Source organism: Elephantulus edwardii, unplaced genomic scaffold (assembly GCF_000299155.1).
Source record: "Elephantulus edwardii isolate Elephantulus edwardi_28Jun2011 unplaced genomic scaffold, EleEdw1.0 scaffold00336, whole genome shotgun sequence".
In the NCBI taxonomy this organism is placed as follows: domain Eukaryota; kingdom Metazoa; phylum Chordata; class Mammalia; order Macroscelidea; family Macroscelididae; genus Elephantulus; species Elephantulus edwardii.
The window spans coordinates 910,837-929,597 of record NW_006400086.1 but is presented as its reverse complement, the minus strand read 5'-3'; the positions used below and the strand labels follow the sequence as shown (position 1 = coordinate 929,597).

At 38.4% G+C, this 18,761-nt stretch overlaps 1 protein-coding gene across 1 annotated transcript in view; it reads right to left on the bottom strand.

Moving 5' to 3' along the window:
- The window catches only part of LRCH2 (leucine-rich repeats and calponin homology (CH) domain containing 2), a 169,876-nt gene extending 156,518 nt beyond the window's left edge, over positions 1 to 13,358 (bottom strand). Inside the window, exon 1 of the mRNA XM_006901583.1 lies at positions 13,010 to 13,358. Within this exon, the coding sequence (XP_006901645.1) occupies positions 13,010 to 13,358 (349 nt within the window). The remainder of the gene's footprint in view (positions 1 to 13,009) is intronic.
- Positions 13,359 to 18,761: the final 5,403 nt, after the last annotated feature.

Here is an 18,761-nt window from a genome sequence, read left to right as displayed (position 1 = left end):
AATTCTCCTTCTATCCTCCTTGGTCACTGTCCAACTCTCTGATGCATAACAAGTGATTGTGAAGACCATGGCCTGTATCAAACGCACCTTAGTCTCCAGAGAGACTCCAGAGAGACTCTAAATCATAGATGCTGTTATTTTTAGTTATGTGGAAAGTAGCACCAAATATGGTTACAGAGAACGCAATTTGGACAAAGTAAACAAAACCACTAAGAAGCCCTTAAGAGAAAAGGATATTTGTGCTAAAGAATCTAGCATATATAATTTGACAACAGCATTACAAACCGAAACAAGTAATAAAAATTGTACTGTTACCTATATGTAAGTATGGAAAATACTGACATAAACTGCTATCAAGTTGGTACTTATTCACAGCAACCCAACCCTTCATCAGGTTTCAGACATTTGTTTAACAGCCAAATGTGTCACACACGAGACTAATTAGGGCCCCTTTATGTATGGGTAAAAGTACACAATGTAATTTCAATTGGAAGAATCTGGCCTGAAAAACAATGAATTGGAATTCAGTAAATAAACTAGTGTAATAAAAAACCCCAAATTTTTTTTTTTAAAAAGTACTACTGGATAAGAAAAAAACCCCAAATGTCTTTATATTCTAAAAAATAAGTACCATGTGAATGTCAAAGCACACATGTACATACTCACAGTACTGGTGTATACATACATATGCAATGATCAAAATCAATAAGTACATGTATGTACACATAATGGATATAAAGACCCGAGTCAGTGAGACTTGCTCAGGATAGGGCAGGCTACAGTGCTCTGCACATAGGGTCGCTATGAGACTCAACAGTGCCTAAAACCAACCTAGCCCTCTTTAGAGTTCACCTCTTTTCCAGGATTCTCTGCAAATACTATTTGACATTGATTTTTTTTTTTACTTGAAGACTCAGGAACTTAATCTCATGTGAAAACAGAGACAACTAGCAATTTATTCTAACTTTCACGTTCAGCATCCTATGGAGGTAAGCAACATCTAGAGTAGTAAAAGCTTAGGAGCAGCCATCTAGGATGCACTATTAGTATCTATTTAACAGGAGTAATTGGTTTAATGGTAAGTAAGTGTGCTGCCAACCCAAAGGCACATGGTTCTAATCCACAGATTGCTCCTTGGGAGAAGGATGGGCAATCTCCTCCTGTGCAATATAGTGCCTCTGAAAACCTGCTAGAGGGTCAGACACGTGTTGGTTCTGACTCAATAGCACATAACAACAATAGGAGTAAAAAGAGAAAGAATAAAAACAAAGTTTTAGAGAAGGAATGATCTTATAAGGTTAATAGCATATAACATGGTTTCATTTACCCTGAGACCAGAACTTTATATTGTCCATTAATCACTAATGACCATTCGGATTAGGACCATAGGAGAAGAATCCTTAAAGAATGGGAATAAAACATGAAATGAAACTCAAAAAGGTTATGCCATCTGTATTTTGTAGATTATTGATGAGTCCTCCTCCAATCCTTATGCCACATTTTCTTCATAGAGTCTAGCTTCTAAAATAATTTGCTTATCATACAGACTGAATAGATTTGGAGAGAGGATACAACCCTGACACATCCCCTTCTCAATTTTAAACCAAGTAGTGCTCCCTCTTTTGCCTCTTGGTGGAGGTATAGGTTTCACATAAGCACAATTATGTGTTCTGTGCATCCCATTAATCTCAAAGTTAGTTATAACTTGTTATTATTCATACAGTCAAATGCCTTTACATAGTCAATAAAATACACAGAGACATTCTTCTCGTATTCTTAGCTTTCAGCTAACATCTGCAATGATATCCCCAGTGCCACAGACACTTCTAAACCCAGCTTAAACTTGTGACAATTCTCTATGTACTGCTCTATCAATATTTTTAATTATTTTCAGCAATATTTTGCTTTCATGTGAAAGTAATGAAAGTGTGAGAAAATTTCCACATTCTTTTGGATCCCATATTGGGGGAATGGAAACAAATATAGATCTTTTCAAGTCAGTTGGCCAGGCAGTTATCCTCCAAATTTCCTAGCACAGACTGTTGAGCACACCAAAGACTGCACCTGTCAGTTGAAACATGTGAATTGGTATACCATTAATTCCATTTTTTGCTAATTCCTTCAATGCAGCCTAAATTACTTCTTTCATTACCATTGGCTCTTGATTATATGGTGGTGGTGGTGGTGGTGAATTGCCATTGAGTCAAGCACAATTCATGGCAACCCTATAAACAAGAGACCTGAAGCTGTTCTATAACGATCATTCTTTCTCAAAGTTCATAGTTTCCAGAAGCATTTTGTTTAGAAAGTGGATGCTACTCCTGCTTCCAAAACTGTCTTAAACTGGGAGCTCCACCAAACAGTGTAACCGTTAAGTATTTGACATCCCAACGACACAACGTTCAATATCACAGTAACCTGAGGTTACCTCAGTACAGCAAATTGGCAGATGAGTGTTGCACCACTTAGCAGAATGATCCTCCAAAGGATAATAACGTCCTGAAATATTTCCGTTTTGGCCAATTCTTTTTGGTAGAGTCTGTATATTCCATCTACTTTTGATGCTATCTGTATTTTTAAAGATATTCCATAGCATCTTAAGGCTTGAGTTTGTTTTTCCACTTCTTTCAGCTTGAGAAATGCCAAGCAAGTTTTTCTCTTTGCATTTTCCAGTTCTATCATTCATGAAGAGGGGGAAAAGTCATTCATTACAAAGACAAAGAAGAAAAAAACAATATGGACATCAGAAGAGACTCTGAAACCTTCAGGAGAGCCCTGTGAAGCCAAAACAAAGGGAAGGAATGCTGAATTTAAAAATCTAAACAGAAGAGTTTAAAGAGCAGCTCAGGAAGACAAAGTGACAAAGTTTTACAATGGAATGTGCAAGAAAATTAAAGGGCTGAAAATGGGAGAACCAGAATTCAATGAAAGAGAATGTTGCTAAATTATGATAAAGTGAACTAATTTAACTGAACAAATTTTATATAAATTATCAAGTTTGAACCTAATTTACTGTGTAAATTTTTGCTGACTATAAAGTATTAAATAAAAGGAAATCCATTTCTGAAACAACTTATAAAAATGCATAACAAATTGATAATCACTACAAATAGGAAAGAATACTTTTTATAAGGGGAAAAAAATCTTTAAAATATTTTATATCCAAACGCATTAGAAAATATATAGTTTCATTACATTTTACTGAAAAGTGAGTTGAAAATGAGTCAGAGCTGACCCTCCAATGGGTTTTTTGAGGCTATATATTGACACTGGCGCAGACTGTCCATTTTTCTCCTTTGGAGAAACTGTAGATTTAAAACACCTAATTCACATAGTGGATTAGCTTTACATTTGACATTTATATACAATTGGTTCAGTGACATTATTAAACTCATTTAATAATTTAAGAAACTGGACTATACGAAGAAGAATGTAGCATCAGAATTGGCGAAGACTCATCAGTAATCTCTGTTACGCACATGTTAACCTTTAGAGGTTAGCAGCATAACACTCTACAAACTGCACCACCCGGGTGGCCCTTCTACAATTAAAACACTATAAATGTGCAATTCATAGGAAACTGGAGAAATAAAATGACTTCAGCTTGGAAGCAGGAGTGGCATTCACTTCTGAAATGGCTTGCCTCCGGAAACTCTATGAACTTAGAGAAATGACACTTGTTATACAAGTGTTCAAGTCTTTGAACTCGACGGCACTTAACAACAGCAACACAACAAACGCTAAACATTTGGTAGATTATATTAACTAGTTTACCATGAGAATAAAGACAAATTTATCGTTATAAAAAAACACTTTACACATACTATATGTAAGTACTTCTCTCCAGTATAAGTTATTTGTTGGGGGGTTTTCCCCTATAAATGTAAAGCAGACAAAGCTTTCAGAAGTTTTTCAGAGAACTAGTTAAATGAATATTACAATGTTTTAAGCAGTACCTAAATGCATCCAAAGAGAGAAAAGGTCCCTTTTATGAAACTTTTATAAAATATGGATATGTGAGTGTGTGTGTGTGTATACACACACACACACACACAATGTATACTTTTTTTCATAAAACATGATTACACCCTTATTTCACTAAAGTAATTAATCTATCTGCTATGGTCTTGATTGGTAGCTCTTGTGGCCTTGTCCTAAGCTAAACATTATACTACTCTGGTGGTTTAAATCCACCAATGACTCTCAAGGAGAAAGATGGGCACTGAAGGGTCACTATGAGCTGAAATAAAGTCCATGGGGGTGACCTGGAGTTCTCACTTTGCTTGCTGAAAGTGCAAAGGACCTGAAGCACTTCGACTCTACCCCTCGGTAAGTCAACATAAGAAAAAAAAAACCAACCCAGCAATTCTCACAGCTGGACCAATTAAAAAACATCATGATAAATGAATAAAATATATTAAGGATTTCACTTACTTGGATTCATAAGCAATAGTCATGGAATCAGCAGTCAAGAAACCAAATGGAGTACTCTGCTGTTAAGGATCATTTTAAAGCGCTAAAGAGCAAGGATTTCCCTTTAAAGACTAATGTGTACTTTGACCCAAAACATAGTATTTTCAATTGTATTCACAGTATTTTTATTTCATATGCATGTGAAAGTTAGGCAATGCAAGAATTGACACCTTTGACTTGGGATGCTGGTGAATATTATATATATTATAAACTGTCAAAAGATCAAACCAGTATGTCTGAGAGAAAGTGCAACTAAGGTACTCCTCAAAAACAAGGCTGCTGAGATTTCTTCTCACATACTATGTGCATGTTATTTGGAGAAGTCAGTCCTTGGAAAACAACATCATACTTGGAAAAGCACAGAATCAAAAAAGGAGAAGACGATCTTCAATGAGCTGGATTAACACAGTGGCTGCAACTCTTCCTTGCCACTGAGTAGGAAAAAACTCATAGTGGACCCTCCAGTGGCTTTTCAGAAGCCATAAACTGCACAGGAAGGTATTGGCTTTCTTTCTCTCAAGGAGCAGCTAGAACCGCCTTTGGGTTCACAGTGCAGTTTCTTACTACTAGACCACCAGAGTGACTGTGACAACGTGTTTTAAAACAGCAAAAATGATTAGATATTATTGTTATGACAGTAGTCCAGAACGAAGGTAGCATGGTGGAGTGGACTTGGGCGGGGTGGAGGGATTGAATAAAAGAATTTTTTCCTTTTACTTTTCAAAAAGAAAAGTGAATTGGGAGGGCGGGGTGGGCAGGGAGAAAAGTGCAATAATGAATGAATGGAAACCTAAAGTCTCTGTAAACTTTTATTAAAATAAAATTTGGGGAGCTCTGGTGGCCTAGTGACAAGAAGCTGCACTGCAATCCCAGAGGCGCTCGGTTTGAATTCAACAGATGCTCTGCCAGGGCAGGAGGGACAATGTCCTCCTGTACCAGTCAGATCTAATTTGACAGTACACACACCAAAAATAATAAAATGAAAAGAAAATTCTAAAAAAATAAGTAAATAAACCTTAAAAAGTTAAAAAACGGAAAAAAGAGAAAAAACAAAAACAAGCAAAAATAGTGAGGATGGCATAGGAAAGGGCAAGGTTTCAACTTGTTCTATTTAGAGTAGCAATGAGTTGGATTCAACTCAAGGGTACTTCAGCAACAACAGAAAAGTATAACATTCAATCTTAAATGTGGCTCATGCTCCATATTGATTGCTTACAACATTCTCCTCTATTAAATACTTGCTCCTATGCTCACCAACTTCCCATTCTCTGATGACACTGTCTCCTCCTTCATTAAAACCGGTGTTTATGAAATTGACATCCCCATAGAAGTACCTTCACTTCACTTTCAGTCAGTTTACACCTTCAAAACAAGGTTAACAGCGGCCCACCACCATCTTTACCTTCCTTGTACTCAAATGAAGCTACTTTCGCATTGTGTTTCTTCATTTTAACACTGAACTCTGCAGAAGTTTCAGCTTTTCTGCCATTAAGCATGTTTGGGAAGATACCAAACAGAACTTCAGCTAACAACCTAAACACACAGTGCTAATTTGAAACTCTTATTAATGTTATTTCCTTTCCTGAAATTATGCAACTATCCCCCAACTACTTATAACCAGATCTCATACTTCAAGATGCAGCAAATACCTCACACACAAGGAAGTTTGTTTCAAACTAATTTATGGCACAGGTGTATATGTACACATTTTATAAGGAGCTCTTTTAACTCAGTGGAGTAAGATGTGCTGCCAATTCAAAGGTATGCCATTCAAATACCCAAATACTCCACAGGTAAAAGATGGGAAATTTCCTCCTGTGGGAATAACAGCCTCTGAAAACCAACTAGAAGTCAGCAACTAGTTGGCTCCAACTCCACAGAACATAACAACAAGAATAACTTCCATGTTATGAAAGTATACTGTTTTGAACTATTACTAGGTTATAATGTAATTATGTTTTAATCACTACACATATTATTACATATATTAAGTTATTTAGGAGCACTTTAAAGGCAAGAACCATATCCTTCTACTCTCCTTTTGGCAGCACTTCTGTTTCCAAAGTTGAGGCACAAACCATCAGAGACAAAGGTATGAAAACCAGTTATGTAAATACAAAAATCACCATAACAAGAAAAAAAAGTCCATAACCTCTGAAGTTAAATAAGCACTTTCAGGAAAAAAGAGCCTATTTATGGCACAGTGTTTATTTTAATAATAGATTTGTTATAAACAGAAAATGTATTACAATGAACAAAACACGAGAAAATGCTAAAGTAGGAAAACCTTGACTCTGACCCATACTCTACCATACACCAGGGAAAATCAGTGAATCTCTCCCAGTCACAGGGAGTAATTACTATGTTCCCTATCAAACTCACAGAGTCATTGTTAGGATACAATAGGATAATATTTATGAAAGTAGTCAGACATTTATAAAGGGCTGTATAAATAGCACTATTTGAAGATTAACGTCCTCCTGTTTAAAATTGTCTCTAATTTGAACTCGTGAAAGAAAGGGACAACTAATAAAGAATTCATCACTATAAGGTTCACAACCTACAACAATTAAAATGTACAAAAACTAAAAAAACTATGTTTCCTAAAGGAAATGGAAAAGACCCGGTATGAAGAACAATGTACATGAGCTTTGTGAGTAAGCCAGTATAAAAATTAAAAATTTATTTAAAAAGAAAAACACATTAGAGTTGTAAAAAAATTTTTTAACTGTCCCTTACATACTCTTTTTTCAAAAAGACGATATTTTTTCCTAAGCATGTCTGACCTTCCAGTCAGATCACAAAATTCCAATTAAACAGCTTTCTTATACCCCAGTGAAAGGTGAGGACCTCCCCTTATACACGAGAGTTTTACAGGCTGATACAATAACAGGACTCTATGAAAAAGAATGTGCCATTCATCAACAACCTGTGTTATGCAGATAACATTACCTTCTTTGTTTTGAGTGAGGAAGACTAGAAATACTTGCTGCTGAATATCCTTTATCCTTCAATATGGATTACATCTCAACATCAATAAAACAATGTCCCTTACCACGGGGCCAATATGCAACATCATGATAGCTGGGGAAAGGATTAAAGCTGTCAGTGATTTCATCTTTATTGGATCCATAATCAACACCCTCAGTATCAGTAGTCATGAGATTGATCAGGAGATGTATTGCTTTGGGCAAGTTAGAGACCTCTCTAAAATACTCAAGAGCAATGATGTCTGTTTCAAGACTAAGGTGTGCCTGACTCAGCTTTTGGTCCTTTCAATCATTTGCTATGTGTCTGACAGCTGGGATAACAATGACAGAAGAAGAAATGATGCCTTTGAGATATGATGTTGGAGAAGAGGACTGAATATTCCATGGACTGTCAAAAGAATGAAGAGATATGTCTTGCGAAAGTACAGCTACAGTGCTCTTTGGAGGCAAGACTGGCAAAACTTAGGGCATGTTGCTAGGAGAAGCAATTCCTTGAAAAGGGGTATCATGATTGGAAAGGTGGAGAGTTGGTCAAAGGACGACCTTGCAACAAGGTGGACTGGCACAGTGACAGCAGCAATGAGCTAGAGTACATAAAAAATGATGAGGATGTCACAGGATAGGACAGGGTTCAGATCTGTTGTTCATGGGTCGTGGAGATTCATACTCAACTTGAAGGCACCTAACAACAGTTGAAGATATGAACCAGCACACTAAGAAATCTTAAAGTTGACTCCTGGTTTACAGGGCAATATTAACCAGGGCACCGGACAATCTGATGTATTTTAAGAAGGCCTAAATCTGTTCCACAGACCTATGCTTCTGGCCACAAAGAGGTACAAAAAAGTGAAGGGAGCAGCTGCAAACAGACTGAGACACATCCATGTATTTGTAGCACTGGTGACAGATTAACCTATGAAAAGGCTCAAGTTTTGTTTGAGTAACCCCAAAATTCACTTTCAAACCCTTTTAAGGTCAATTATCAGTATGTCCAGACAACAGTAAAATGTTTAAGTCCATTTTCCTTTGTCCTGCCAAGTCTGCCTACAGACTCTCTTCATTTATTACAACCAACGTCATCTACTTTCTTGAAATGAATTACTAACTTTATCATCCTTGGTTTTAGGTTTTTATGTGGGTGAGAATTCTAGTCAGGGACTACATGCAGGCAAATTTGCTCAAAGTTATGAGCACAAACTACCAATTAGAGTCAAATAAATTGGCAGACAGACATCCCCTTCTAAATGTAAATCTTCTAAAAGGGCTGCCATAATCAGTTAGCTTTGGCTCCATTCCAGTAAAGGAATGTGAGTGCTGCTGGAGGAGGAAGGAGATACAGGGAGGGCAGCATGATGGGGACAGGAAGAAGGGGGTAGGTGAGGAAGAACAGACACCAGAAGCAAAAACAGAGAAGTATAAAGAAGCCAAAAGATAAACCTTGCCAACAGCTGCCTAGTGTCGATTTTCTCTCAGCATAGGTGAGTAGTTAACTGAGAAGACAAGATTCAGATGCACATATCTAAGGGGGGGGTACTATTTTATCAACACAAAACTGTCAAGTAATAATAAATGTAAACAAAAGATATGCATGGTAACAGAAGAAACTATAGTTTCTTAATAAATTTAAATTCACAACACACATAATGCAGGAGAAGGATAGGCAATCTCATCCCATGCAATTAATTGCCTCTGAAAACCCACCAGAGAGTCAGCTATGGGTCGGTTCAGAATCTATGGTACACAACAACAAGAAGACACAATATGGTGAAAAAACAAGTCTCTGCTGCACAGAGAACTGTGTGCATTTTTTTTCCTATCAAAAAAGAACACTGAACTAGAACTTGAACATTAAGTTCTTGGATTTGGTTTATACTCTCTTAAAAGCAGCTTTGGACTCTTCATTAAATTCTTATCAACATTTTTATTCCCTCCAACAACAAATATTTTGAGGGCTCTTAAAAATGAGCTTTCAGGGTTTCCCACACACAGTAGTATATTAGATTCACTTGAGAAGAAATTTTTTGATGTGCAAGTCTACGGGCCTTAGAGATTTTTACTTAATTGGTCTGGGATGAAGCCTCCATAGATGTTGGGGGTTTTCTGTGTGGTTTGGGTTTTTTGAATCCCATGTGATTTTAATGTTCAGCCAGGCTGAAGAACCACTCACTGGTCTAGTCCGTCTTATACATAAGTGAGGGTTAGCAGAACAATGTACAAAGCCCTTTCTCCATCCTTTGAAGTTTGTTTATTTCCACTTTATTAACCAATCTTTCTTTGACCACCTTTGCTGAAAATCACATTACTTACTTCTGACATAGATTATTAACAGAAGAGCCTCCTAGCTATTTTGCCTTGCTCCATTTACCTCCCAATCCAATAAGTCATGATATGTTTTTCTAGCTAATCAGACAAACTAAAGAACTAAGAGAAAGAGAAGAAGGAAAAAAGATAAATCCAATAGGGAAGAGCCTGAGTCAAGACACAGAGGCAGGAATAAAGATGGTATGTGCCTCAGTAGGCTAGAGAAAACAGATCTGATTTCAGGTATAATAAGTTTCGAAGCAATTTAGAGGTGAGACTGAGTAAACTGAAGTCAAACATGGACAACTCTGAAAGCAAAATACAGGAGTATGTTTCTGAAATACTATGGTCTTTTAAGTCTCATCGAAACAAATACTTGTTTCCATCAAACTGTGTGTGTCTGTGTGTGTGTGTGTACATAATTTCATATATGCTCTTTTTTTTTATTGTCAGCTCCAGTGTACTCCAAATTGCCATACAGCGGTAACTTGTGGTTGCTGTGAGGCTGAACACTGTGACACTGATGTGTCAAATGCATTAACGGCTAATTACCCAATGCGGACAGAGAGTGGGGTGATTAAAACAAGCTTGGAAGGAGGAGTGGCATCCACTTCCATAATAGCTTGCCTCCGGAAACCCTGTGAACCTGGAGAGAGGATGAAAGAGCATGAGAGGCATTGAGGACTCTCCTTCATAGGGTCGCATGAATCGCCTGAGACTCCACAGCACTTAACAACAACAACCACCAGTGTACTCAATTTTTATTTATATATAATGGATGTTGGTGCTTTATAAAGTATTGTTGTTATGTACTGTTGACTCAGAACTGACTCATATGTGACCATCCAGTGAGTTTTCAGAGGCAATAGAAGACACTGGAGGAGACTGCCCATCTTTCTCCTCTGAAGCAGCTGGTGATTTGAACTGCATACCTTAGGGTTAACAGCATAACTCCTTATCAGTAAGCCACCAGAACTCTGTTATAAAGCATATCTTTCCCAACTATTTAATGATTGAATTTTGTAAAAAAAAAAGTCCAAATAAATTATCAGTAAATTTTGCATTTAAAGGGAGGAAATAGCAATGAATACATGTATTATCCCATTTGGGTCAGAAATGTGATAGGATTTTTTTCCAGTAGGTTCTGTGTTACTACAAACACTAAAAAAGATTAAGATGAATGTTTACCAAGAACAAAGCTTGTTTTGGTTTGTATTGAAACTTGTCACAGAACACCAACTTAAGATTTAAAAGCTAAAGGTTAAACTACAGTTTATGATATTTACATTTATTAAAAGATATTATTACATGCAATCTAAGCAATATATAAAGGAAAGACTGAACAATGATGTCACTTTTTGTGATTTTTGTCCCTGCCTATAAGGACTTCTATCTCAAGAACAGAAAGACACAAATATAAAGAGGAAATAAAGCCAATACTAAGTAAGTGGTAAAGACAATAAGCACCATGGGAATTCAAATAATAGGAACCTGACATAGACCAAGAGTTGGAGACAGTTTCCTAGAGAAGCAATGACTTAAATAAAATTAAATGGGTGGAGAAAAGAAAGAAATTCCAAATACACATATATCACCTTCTGCAAAGACGAGCCATAAATAAAAATTTAAAAAATCTATTTGAGGGGGATAGAGTTGACCTAGCAAGAATAGAGGGTTCCAGGTGGGAGAATCTGGGGAAACAATATGCCAATAAAAAAAGCGGAATTGGACAACGAAGTAACCAGAATATCAAGCCAGGATATATATCTATAGATAGAGAATGACTTACAGATTAAAAAGAAAAAAAAAAAAAAAAACACAACCCAGTAAAAACCATGTAGCCTTTTAATGAATGATTCTGTCTGGAACCATTTTTTTAAGCTGCTGAAGAACACATCAAGTAACATTGTATCTTGCCAAAGCATTCATGACTATGTGAACATATTATTTAGAAGATTTGTTCAAACTGCAGGAGTCAATAATCCATCCTAACACACAGAATTAGTGATCAACTATCTGCACATCCATAATTCCTAGAATAATTCCTAAGAAAGTCACTGGGTTTCCCTCTCTCCTACCCCCTCAAATTAATACTTTGATTGAATGAACAGAAACTCAATGTGTAGAAATTCTCTATGTATTTTATACCGACAATGCACGGCATACAAACAAGAGGTCTTTTATTAGTTTCCTTTATGGATGACTTGGTACACTATGCTGCTTCATAATTACCACATCTATTAAAAAAATTTTACCCATGCTTTGTTTCAATAAAGCAGATGAAAACACACAGAGAAATTTTAAAAATCAAAAATTGTGTACATCAAAACAGTCTTTCATCAAAACACATTTAAATTAATGAGCCACAGCTTATGACGCAAAAGGGATAGAGTGTGCTCATAACCAGGAGAAGAAAAAAAAAAAGCCATCCACAACAAAGACTACCAGGGTGTATTTGAAGAACATTACAATAGCCATTCAAAGCGAAAAGTCAATAATCCACAACTCTATAAAAGATGGAGTTTATTTCTACCTCGAAAGTACACTTAAATTGTTGGCCCTTTCTGCCATAGAAAATAAGACTAACACAACTCAAAACAAGGATTATCTTTCCCCTTATAACTAGACCTATTAGCGACTGATGATTTAATTTGTACAGCAGCAAATATTCATTTCACCAACAACATCGTCTCAACAGCAGGGAAATGAAAAAAAAAAAAAAATCCCAGTCTTTAAAGGCAGACAGGACAAAAAAGAGCCAAGAATCTTCTAGGATCATTAAAAAGACACATTACAAAACCAGAAGGAAAAACCCAGTCAACACTGCTGATGTAGTATAAAAAGGAATATGCCATTCTTGGAGGCATGTATGCCTTTAAGGAACATTTGTTACCCCTTCTCTTCAGGAAATATGGGCATATCCAGGACAGTTGGAAGAAGTGCATTAAGGCAGGTAGCAATATGTCCCTACCCTCTTACTGGGGACACTGGCTTTAACAATAATGCTTTCCCACCCCTAACATCCCAGGCAATTTCCATCCATCCTTCAGGCAGCATTTCCCTTCTCTCCCCAATTCCCTTCCTCGCCCCTCACACTCAGAAGGAGCTCACAGCTCCGACTCTGGCGGTCTCGCCGCCCCCGCCCCCCCCCGATCAGCAGAGCCCAACAACGCAGCCACGCAGCCACCCAATCCCCCACCTCCCTCTCTCCTTAGCCCAGCTTCCCCTTCCCCCTGTCCTGTCACCTGCTTGGGTGGTGTCCGTCAGGTCGTAGCCACTGCCTGGGAAGTCTCGGAGTTTCCTGCCACTGAGGCTCAGGATGCCAGAGTTGCCTGCCTCCTCCAGGGCCCGGTCCAGGCTCCTTACCGTGTGCTGAGGCTGCAAGCTCCCTGGGTTCCACTGCGGCCCGTTGGGGAACGGCTGACCAAAAAGAGTCGGTACCGGGATGGGCACCGCCAGTGTCCCGCTGCCGCCGCCGCCTCCCCCTCCGGCCCCGCCGCCTCCCCCTCCAGCTGTGCCACTGCCGCTGCTACTTCCACCTCCCCCACAACCGCCGCCCCCACTGTTACCACCACCTCCCTGACTCGCCGCCATGTTCCTAGGAGAGAGAGAGAGAATAGCCCCCGACAATACTCGCAGCTTGTGCAGTGAGTGTAGGGGGTGCCTAAGACGCATGCGCAAACTGGGAGGGGGCGAGGTAGAGGGTGGGAAGGAACGAGGGGGCGGGCTGGAAGGAGGTGTTGAATCGAGCAGAAATGCTGTTCAAAAGTGCAGAATGCTGGCTTTGAGAAATATATGATCAAAGGAAGGATGCTGAATCTTGGGTTGGCTGCTTTTGGGTACCAAAATCTCATGAAGCAACACGATCCTCTAACTCTTGGTGATTTGGCGATTTGACAAAAAAAATCTCAAACTTGCTTCACCTTTTCCCGTTCTGCAGAATAAATACAAATATATTAGGCAGAGATGAAATAGATTCGTTTCAGAGATTATGGAAACAGCATTCAAAAGGATTAGCATGTTTACTGCAAATGCCTCAGGAGTTACTTACTAGTATTAGCATTAGCATTAATATTAACCTTGGAGAGACATTTGAGAAGGAAAAATGGTTCAGTATTGAGTTCTATGCATATATGAATCTTATAATAGTTTGGAATCTCAAAATATGAGAAGGCTTTCAGAATGTTTTCAAGAACGTCTCCTATTCCAGGGTGCACGGGTCTCAGCCAAACTTCTGCCTTCCAACACTTGGAATCGTTTCATCCATTCTATTCCATCACTGTTTGAAGTGGAGCCTAGATCTCCTAAATATATCCTGTTTCCCCTCACCACTCAGTATTGGCTGTTGGAAAACTTTCATCATCAAACAACCTTACAGTTTACTTTTGAAAAGCAAGTTATGGTTTTGGGTTGAGTTCAGACTGTTTAACATTGGGAATATGAGGCTATTCCCAATAGCTTAAAATCCAAGGCAATTACCGTGAATTTTAAGGGATTGTACTTAGAACCTGAAGACTTCTTTTTTTTCATTTTTATCTTTTTAAGACATTTCTTATACAGAGGACAAAAAAAAATAAAATTGAAACTCCTTTATGTGGTCTTTGAGGTCAGGTTTATCAGTATCAACCTCAAGGATGCTAACCTCTCCATTCCCTATGCTCTTCAGTCATACTCTCAGTTATTTAGATCTTTCCATGAATAGTCATTAACGTCATTGAAGAAACATACGGGAATTTTTAAGAAATGTGGATATTCCATGCACTTTTTTTTATATCATTTCCATTTGAACAGTATGTCAAGAGTTTGATTTGGTTATGAAACCACTACACAACTAAAGGTTAACTGGCATAAGGGGCGGGGGGTTGGGGGGGTGGAGAGAAGACAGCAAATCCTTGTCAAGTCAATGTCTGCTGAAAGTGATCTTTATAGTAGGACACTTCCCATCTTTCTCCTGTGGAATACCTTCTGGATTTGAAATGCTGACTTTTTTTTAACAGTGTAACCTGTAATGTACTGTTCCACCAGGGCTCCTTTTAACTGGTATGTTGTTGTTGTTGTTATGTGCCCTCTAGCCGGAATCTACACATAGCTTACTGTCCAGTTAATTTTCAGAGTCTGTAAATAGCAGGGGAGGAATTTGTTCATCTTATTCCTTCATTACAGCTGGTGGATCCAAACCATGTGCTTCTGCTCTGGGTTGGCATTGCAACTCCTTCCTATTAGGGCCACCACAGTTCCCTGGCATTTATGATTGTTGTTGCTGTACCATCAAATCAGAACCAATTCATAGTTCACCCTCCAGCAAGTTTCAGAGGCAGTAAATCTCTGGAGAGGAGATTACCCATCTTTCTCCTGTGGAACAGCTAGTGGATGCGTTTGGTTTGGAGTGTAATATCTTACCAGCGCTCCCTATGTGATCTTATGGGTTATTTTATTTTTTTATTTTTGTAAGATATAGAAATAGAGTAGAGATAGAGAGGATAGAGAGATAGATAGATAGATAGATAGATAGATAGATAGATAGGTAGATAATAGATAGAGATGCACACACAGTATTTTCCAAGTAAACATTTGTCAGGTGTATAATATAGTGATGTTCACTACCTTATGTTGTACAACCATCATCCATATTTTTACCAAATAGCTTATTTTCATAAATAGATACTTACTGCTTCCTAGACAGAGACTTCCTCTGCTCCCTGTCCAGCCTCTGATAATCAATACTGAACCTTGGTTGGTCTCTACATTTTCAGATTACTTTGATTATATAAAATGAGATCATACAAGATGTGTCCTTTTGTGGTTGACTTATTCCATTCTGCATAATGTTCTTGAGGTTCATGCATGTTGTAACATGTAACAGGACTTCCTTTAGCTTTATGACAAAGCAATGATCTGCTGCTATGGTAGCAACCAGAGTATTCCATGGAGGCAAAGATGGTGAAGCGCCATCTCATATATTTTGGACATGTGGTTAGGAAAATGATATTCCTTGGAAAGTGACACCTTGCTTGAAAAGGTGGTGGGACAGAGAAGAAGAAGATCCTCAAGGGAAAGGATTGACACAGTGCCTGTGGCAATGAATTCAAATGTGTCAGCTGATAAATATGGTACAAGATAGGATAGAGTTTGAATCTGTTGTTCATAGGGTCACTGTAAGTCATATTCCATTAAAGACACTGAACGATAACAGCAAGGTAGCACAATTCATAGGGAATTGTATTGCTAATCCAAAGTTGATAAGTCTGTCATAGTTTGAATACACTAGTGGGTGCAGCAGGGAAAGATGGGAAAACTCTTCCTGTGTGATTGATTTAGTCTCCCAAACTCCACTAGAAGGTCAACTTCATTGTATTTTAGTAACAGATTTATTTTTCCATTCATCCCTTACTGGACTTTTCAGTAGTTTTCACTTTTTTGACTAGTATAAATAGTGTTATAATGAACATTGGTATAACTGTGCCTCACAGACATTAATTTATGAAATTTATGATGTGAAAAATTACATTACCCAGCTACATGACCCACAGAATGAACAAAATTGAGAACTGGAATCTCTATACTAAAGAAGAAAATGAATTTTCTTTCAAATTAAGCTTGCTAGTGCCAGATATCTGATGAGAGAAGAAGTTCAAGCTGCACTAAAGATATTGTCAAAAAAAATTAAATAAATAGATAAATAAGGCCCCAGAAATTGATGGAATACCAACTGACATATTTCAACAAACAGATACAGCTCTGGATATATTCACCTGGCTATGTCAGGAAATTTGAAATGCAACTCCGCCCCCCGCCGAGGGACGAGGACGCCCGCGCGCGAGCTTGGCCAACTGACTGGAAGAGATCAATATTTGTCCTCATTTTCAAGAAAGGTGATCCAACTGAATGCAGAACTTACTGTACAATATCACTAATAGAGCATGCAAAGTAAGTTCTTGCTAAATATCATCAAGGGTCGATTGGAACAGGGTACTGACAGAGAACAACCACAGGTTCAACCTGGATTTGGAAGAGGTCATGGTACCAGGGATATCATTGATGATGTAAGTAAGATGGATCTTACTGAAAGTAGAGAATACCAGAAGGGTGTCTATTTGTACTTTATTGATTATACAAAGGCATTTGAATGAGTGGATCATAACAAGATGTGGATAGCATTGAGAAGAATGAGAATCCCAGAACACTTAATTGTGCTTATGTGAAACCTATACCTAGACAAGGAGGCTGTTGTCTAAACAGAGGAGGTAAATACTGCATGGTTTAACAATAAAGAAAAGTGTACGTCAGGACTGTATCTTCTCTCCATACCTATTCAATATGTATACTGGACAAATAGTTTGAGAAGCTAGACTCTATGAAGAAGAATGTACCATCAGAATCAGAGCAAGGTTCATCAACAACCCAAAGATGACACAACTTGGCTTGATGAAGCAAGGAGAACCTGGGGTGCTTATTACAGAAGGTCAAAGACTGCAGCCTTCAACGTGGATTATATTTCAACATTAAGAAAATGAACATTCTTGCCACTGAAAACTTGGGTGGCATCATGATAGATGGAGAGGTGACTGAAGAGGTTAACGATTTATGATCAATACCCTTGGAATTATCCTTTGAGAAACACATCATGCTCAGAAGGGTGGAGGGATGGTGTAGGAGAGGAAGACCCCAATGAGATGGATTTATATAGTAACTGGGTCAATGGGGTGTGTCAGAGTCAGTGAGATTGGCTCAGGACAGGGCAGGATTCAGAGCTGTTGTACATAGGGTCACAGGCAACTTGATGGCACACAACTACAACCCTTGGAAACAGCAGTCAAGAAATCAAAAATATGTTGCATGTTAGAAACCTCTTCGAGGTACTGTGGAGCAGCAATGTCATTTTGAGGACTAAGGTGTGCCTGATTCAAACCATGGCCTTTGCCATTGCTTCCTATGCATCTGAAAGGTGGGCATCTACTAAAGATGACAGTAGAATTAATGCCTTGGAGTTATGGTACTGGAGAAAGGTGACGATTTTACAGTCTCTGCAAGCCATTGGAGGTTCAGCCATGAGTCAGTTGTGACTGGAGGGCAAAACAACAGCAAGTGCTGTTGTAAGGGAGCTCCGGTGGCTTAGTCCTTAGGGAACTATGCAACTAACCTAGGCGTAGAGTCTCCATGGCTCTATGGATTCAAATAACCAGCAGTTATGCAACATTTGTAAACAATATTCAAGAGAAAAGGCACAGTAGAAAGTTTAAAGCTCCAAATTCTTCTATTAAAAATCAAGATCTATACACTTGACTACACCACAATCTAACCAATCTGTATATACCTAAATATGATATAACTTTTTAACTCAGTGTCTAGTACAAAACATTACATTCCAGCCATTCAGTATCGACTCCTAACTGACCCTCCAGTAGGTTTTCAGAGGCTGTAACTCACATAGGACAAGATAGTCCATCTTTATTCCGCAGAGTGACTGGTGATTCAAACTTCATACCTTTGATTTTGCAGCACAACTGTCTCCCTACTGGGCCACCAAAGCTCCCTAGATTAATGGACATCCTGGAAATTATCATGAATTTATCTGTAATGTGTTCCCCAAAACGCTCAGCTAAAATCAACTGGGGGAAAATGTTGGCAGTTGTAAAGATATGTATCAGAAATCCTAAAAACCACTTTTCCCCTGTAGCAAACTGTTTTGTAGATGCAAAATAGACTTGCAGTTCTGCCTATTCTAATCTCGACACAAATCCTGAATGAGAGAAGGCAAGGCCCTGAGAAGAAAGAAGAAAATTATTCTAAATATGGAAGAGGGGTAAAAATCACTTGGCCCTTCTGTTATTTGTCGTCGCGTCAACAGGCCTATAGGTGATCCTCCGCTGGGTTTTCAGAGGCAGTAAATTTCATGGAAAGAGATTGCCATCACTCCCCGAAGGAGCATTTGGTGGATTTGAACCACATGCCTTTGGGATCGCAGCACAGCTTCTTACCAATAGGCCACCAGATCTC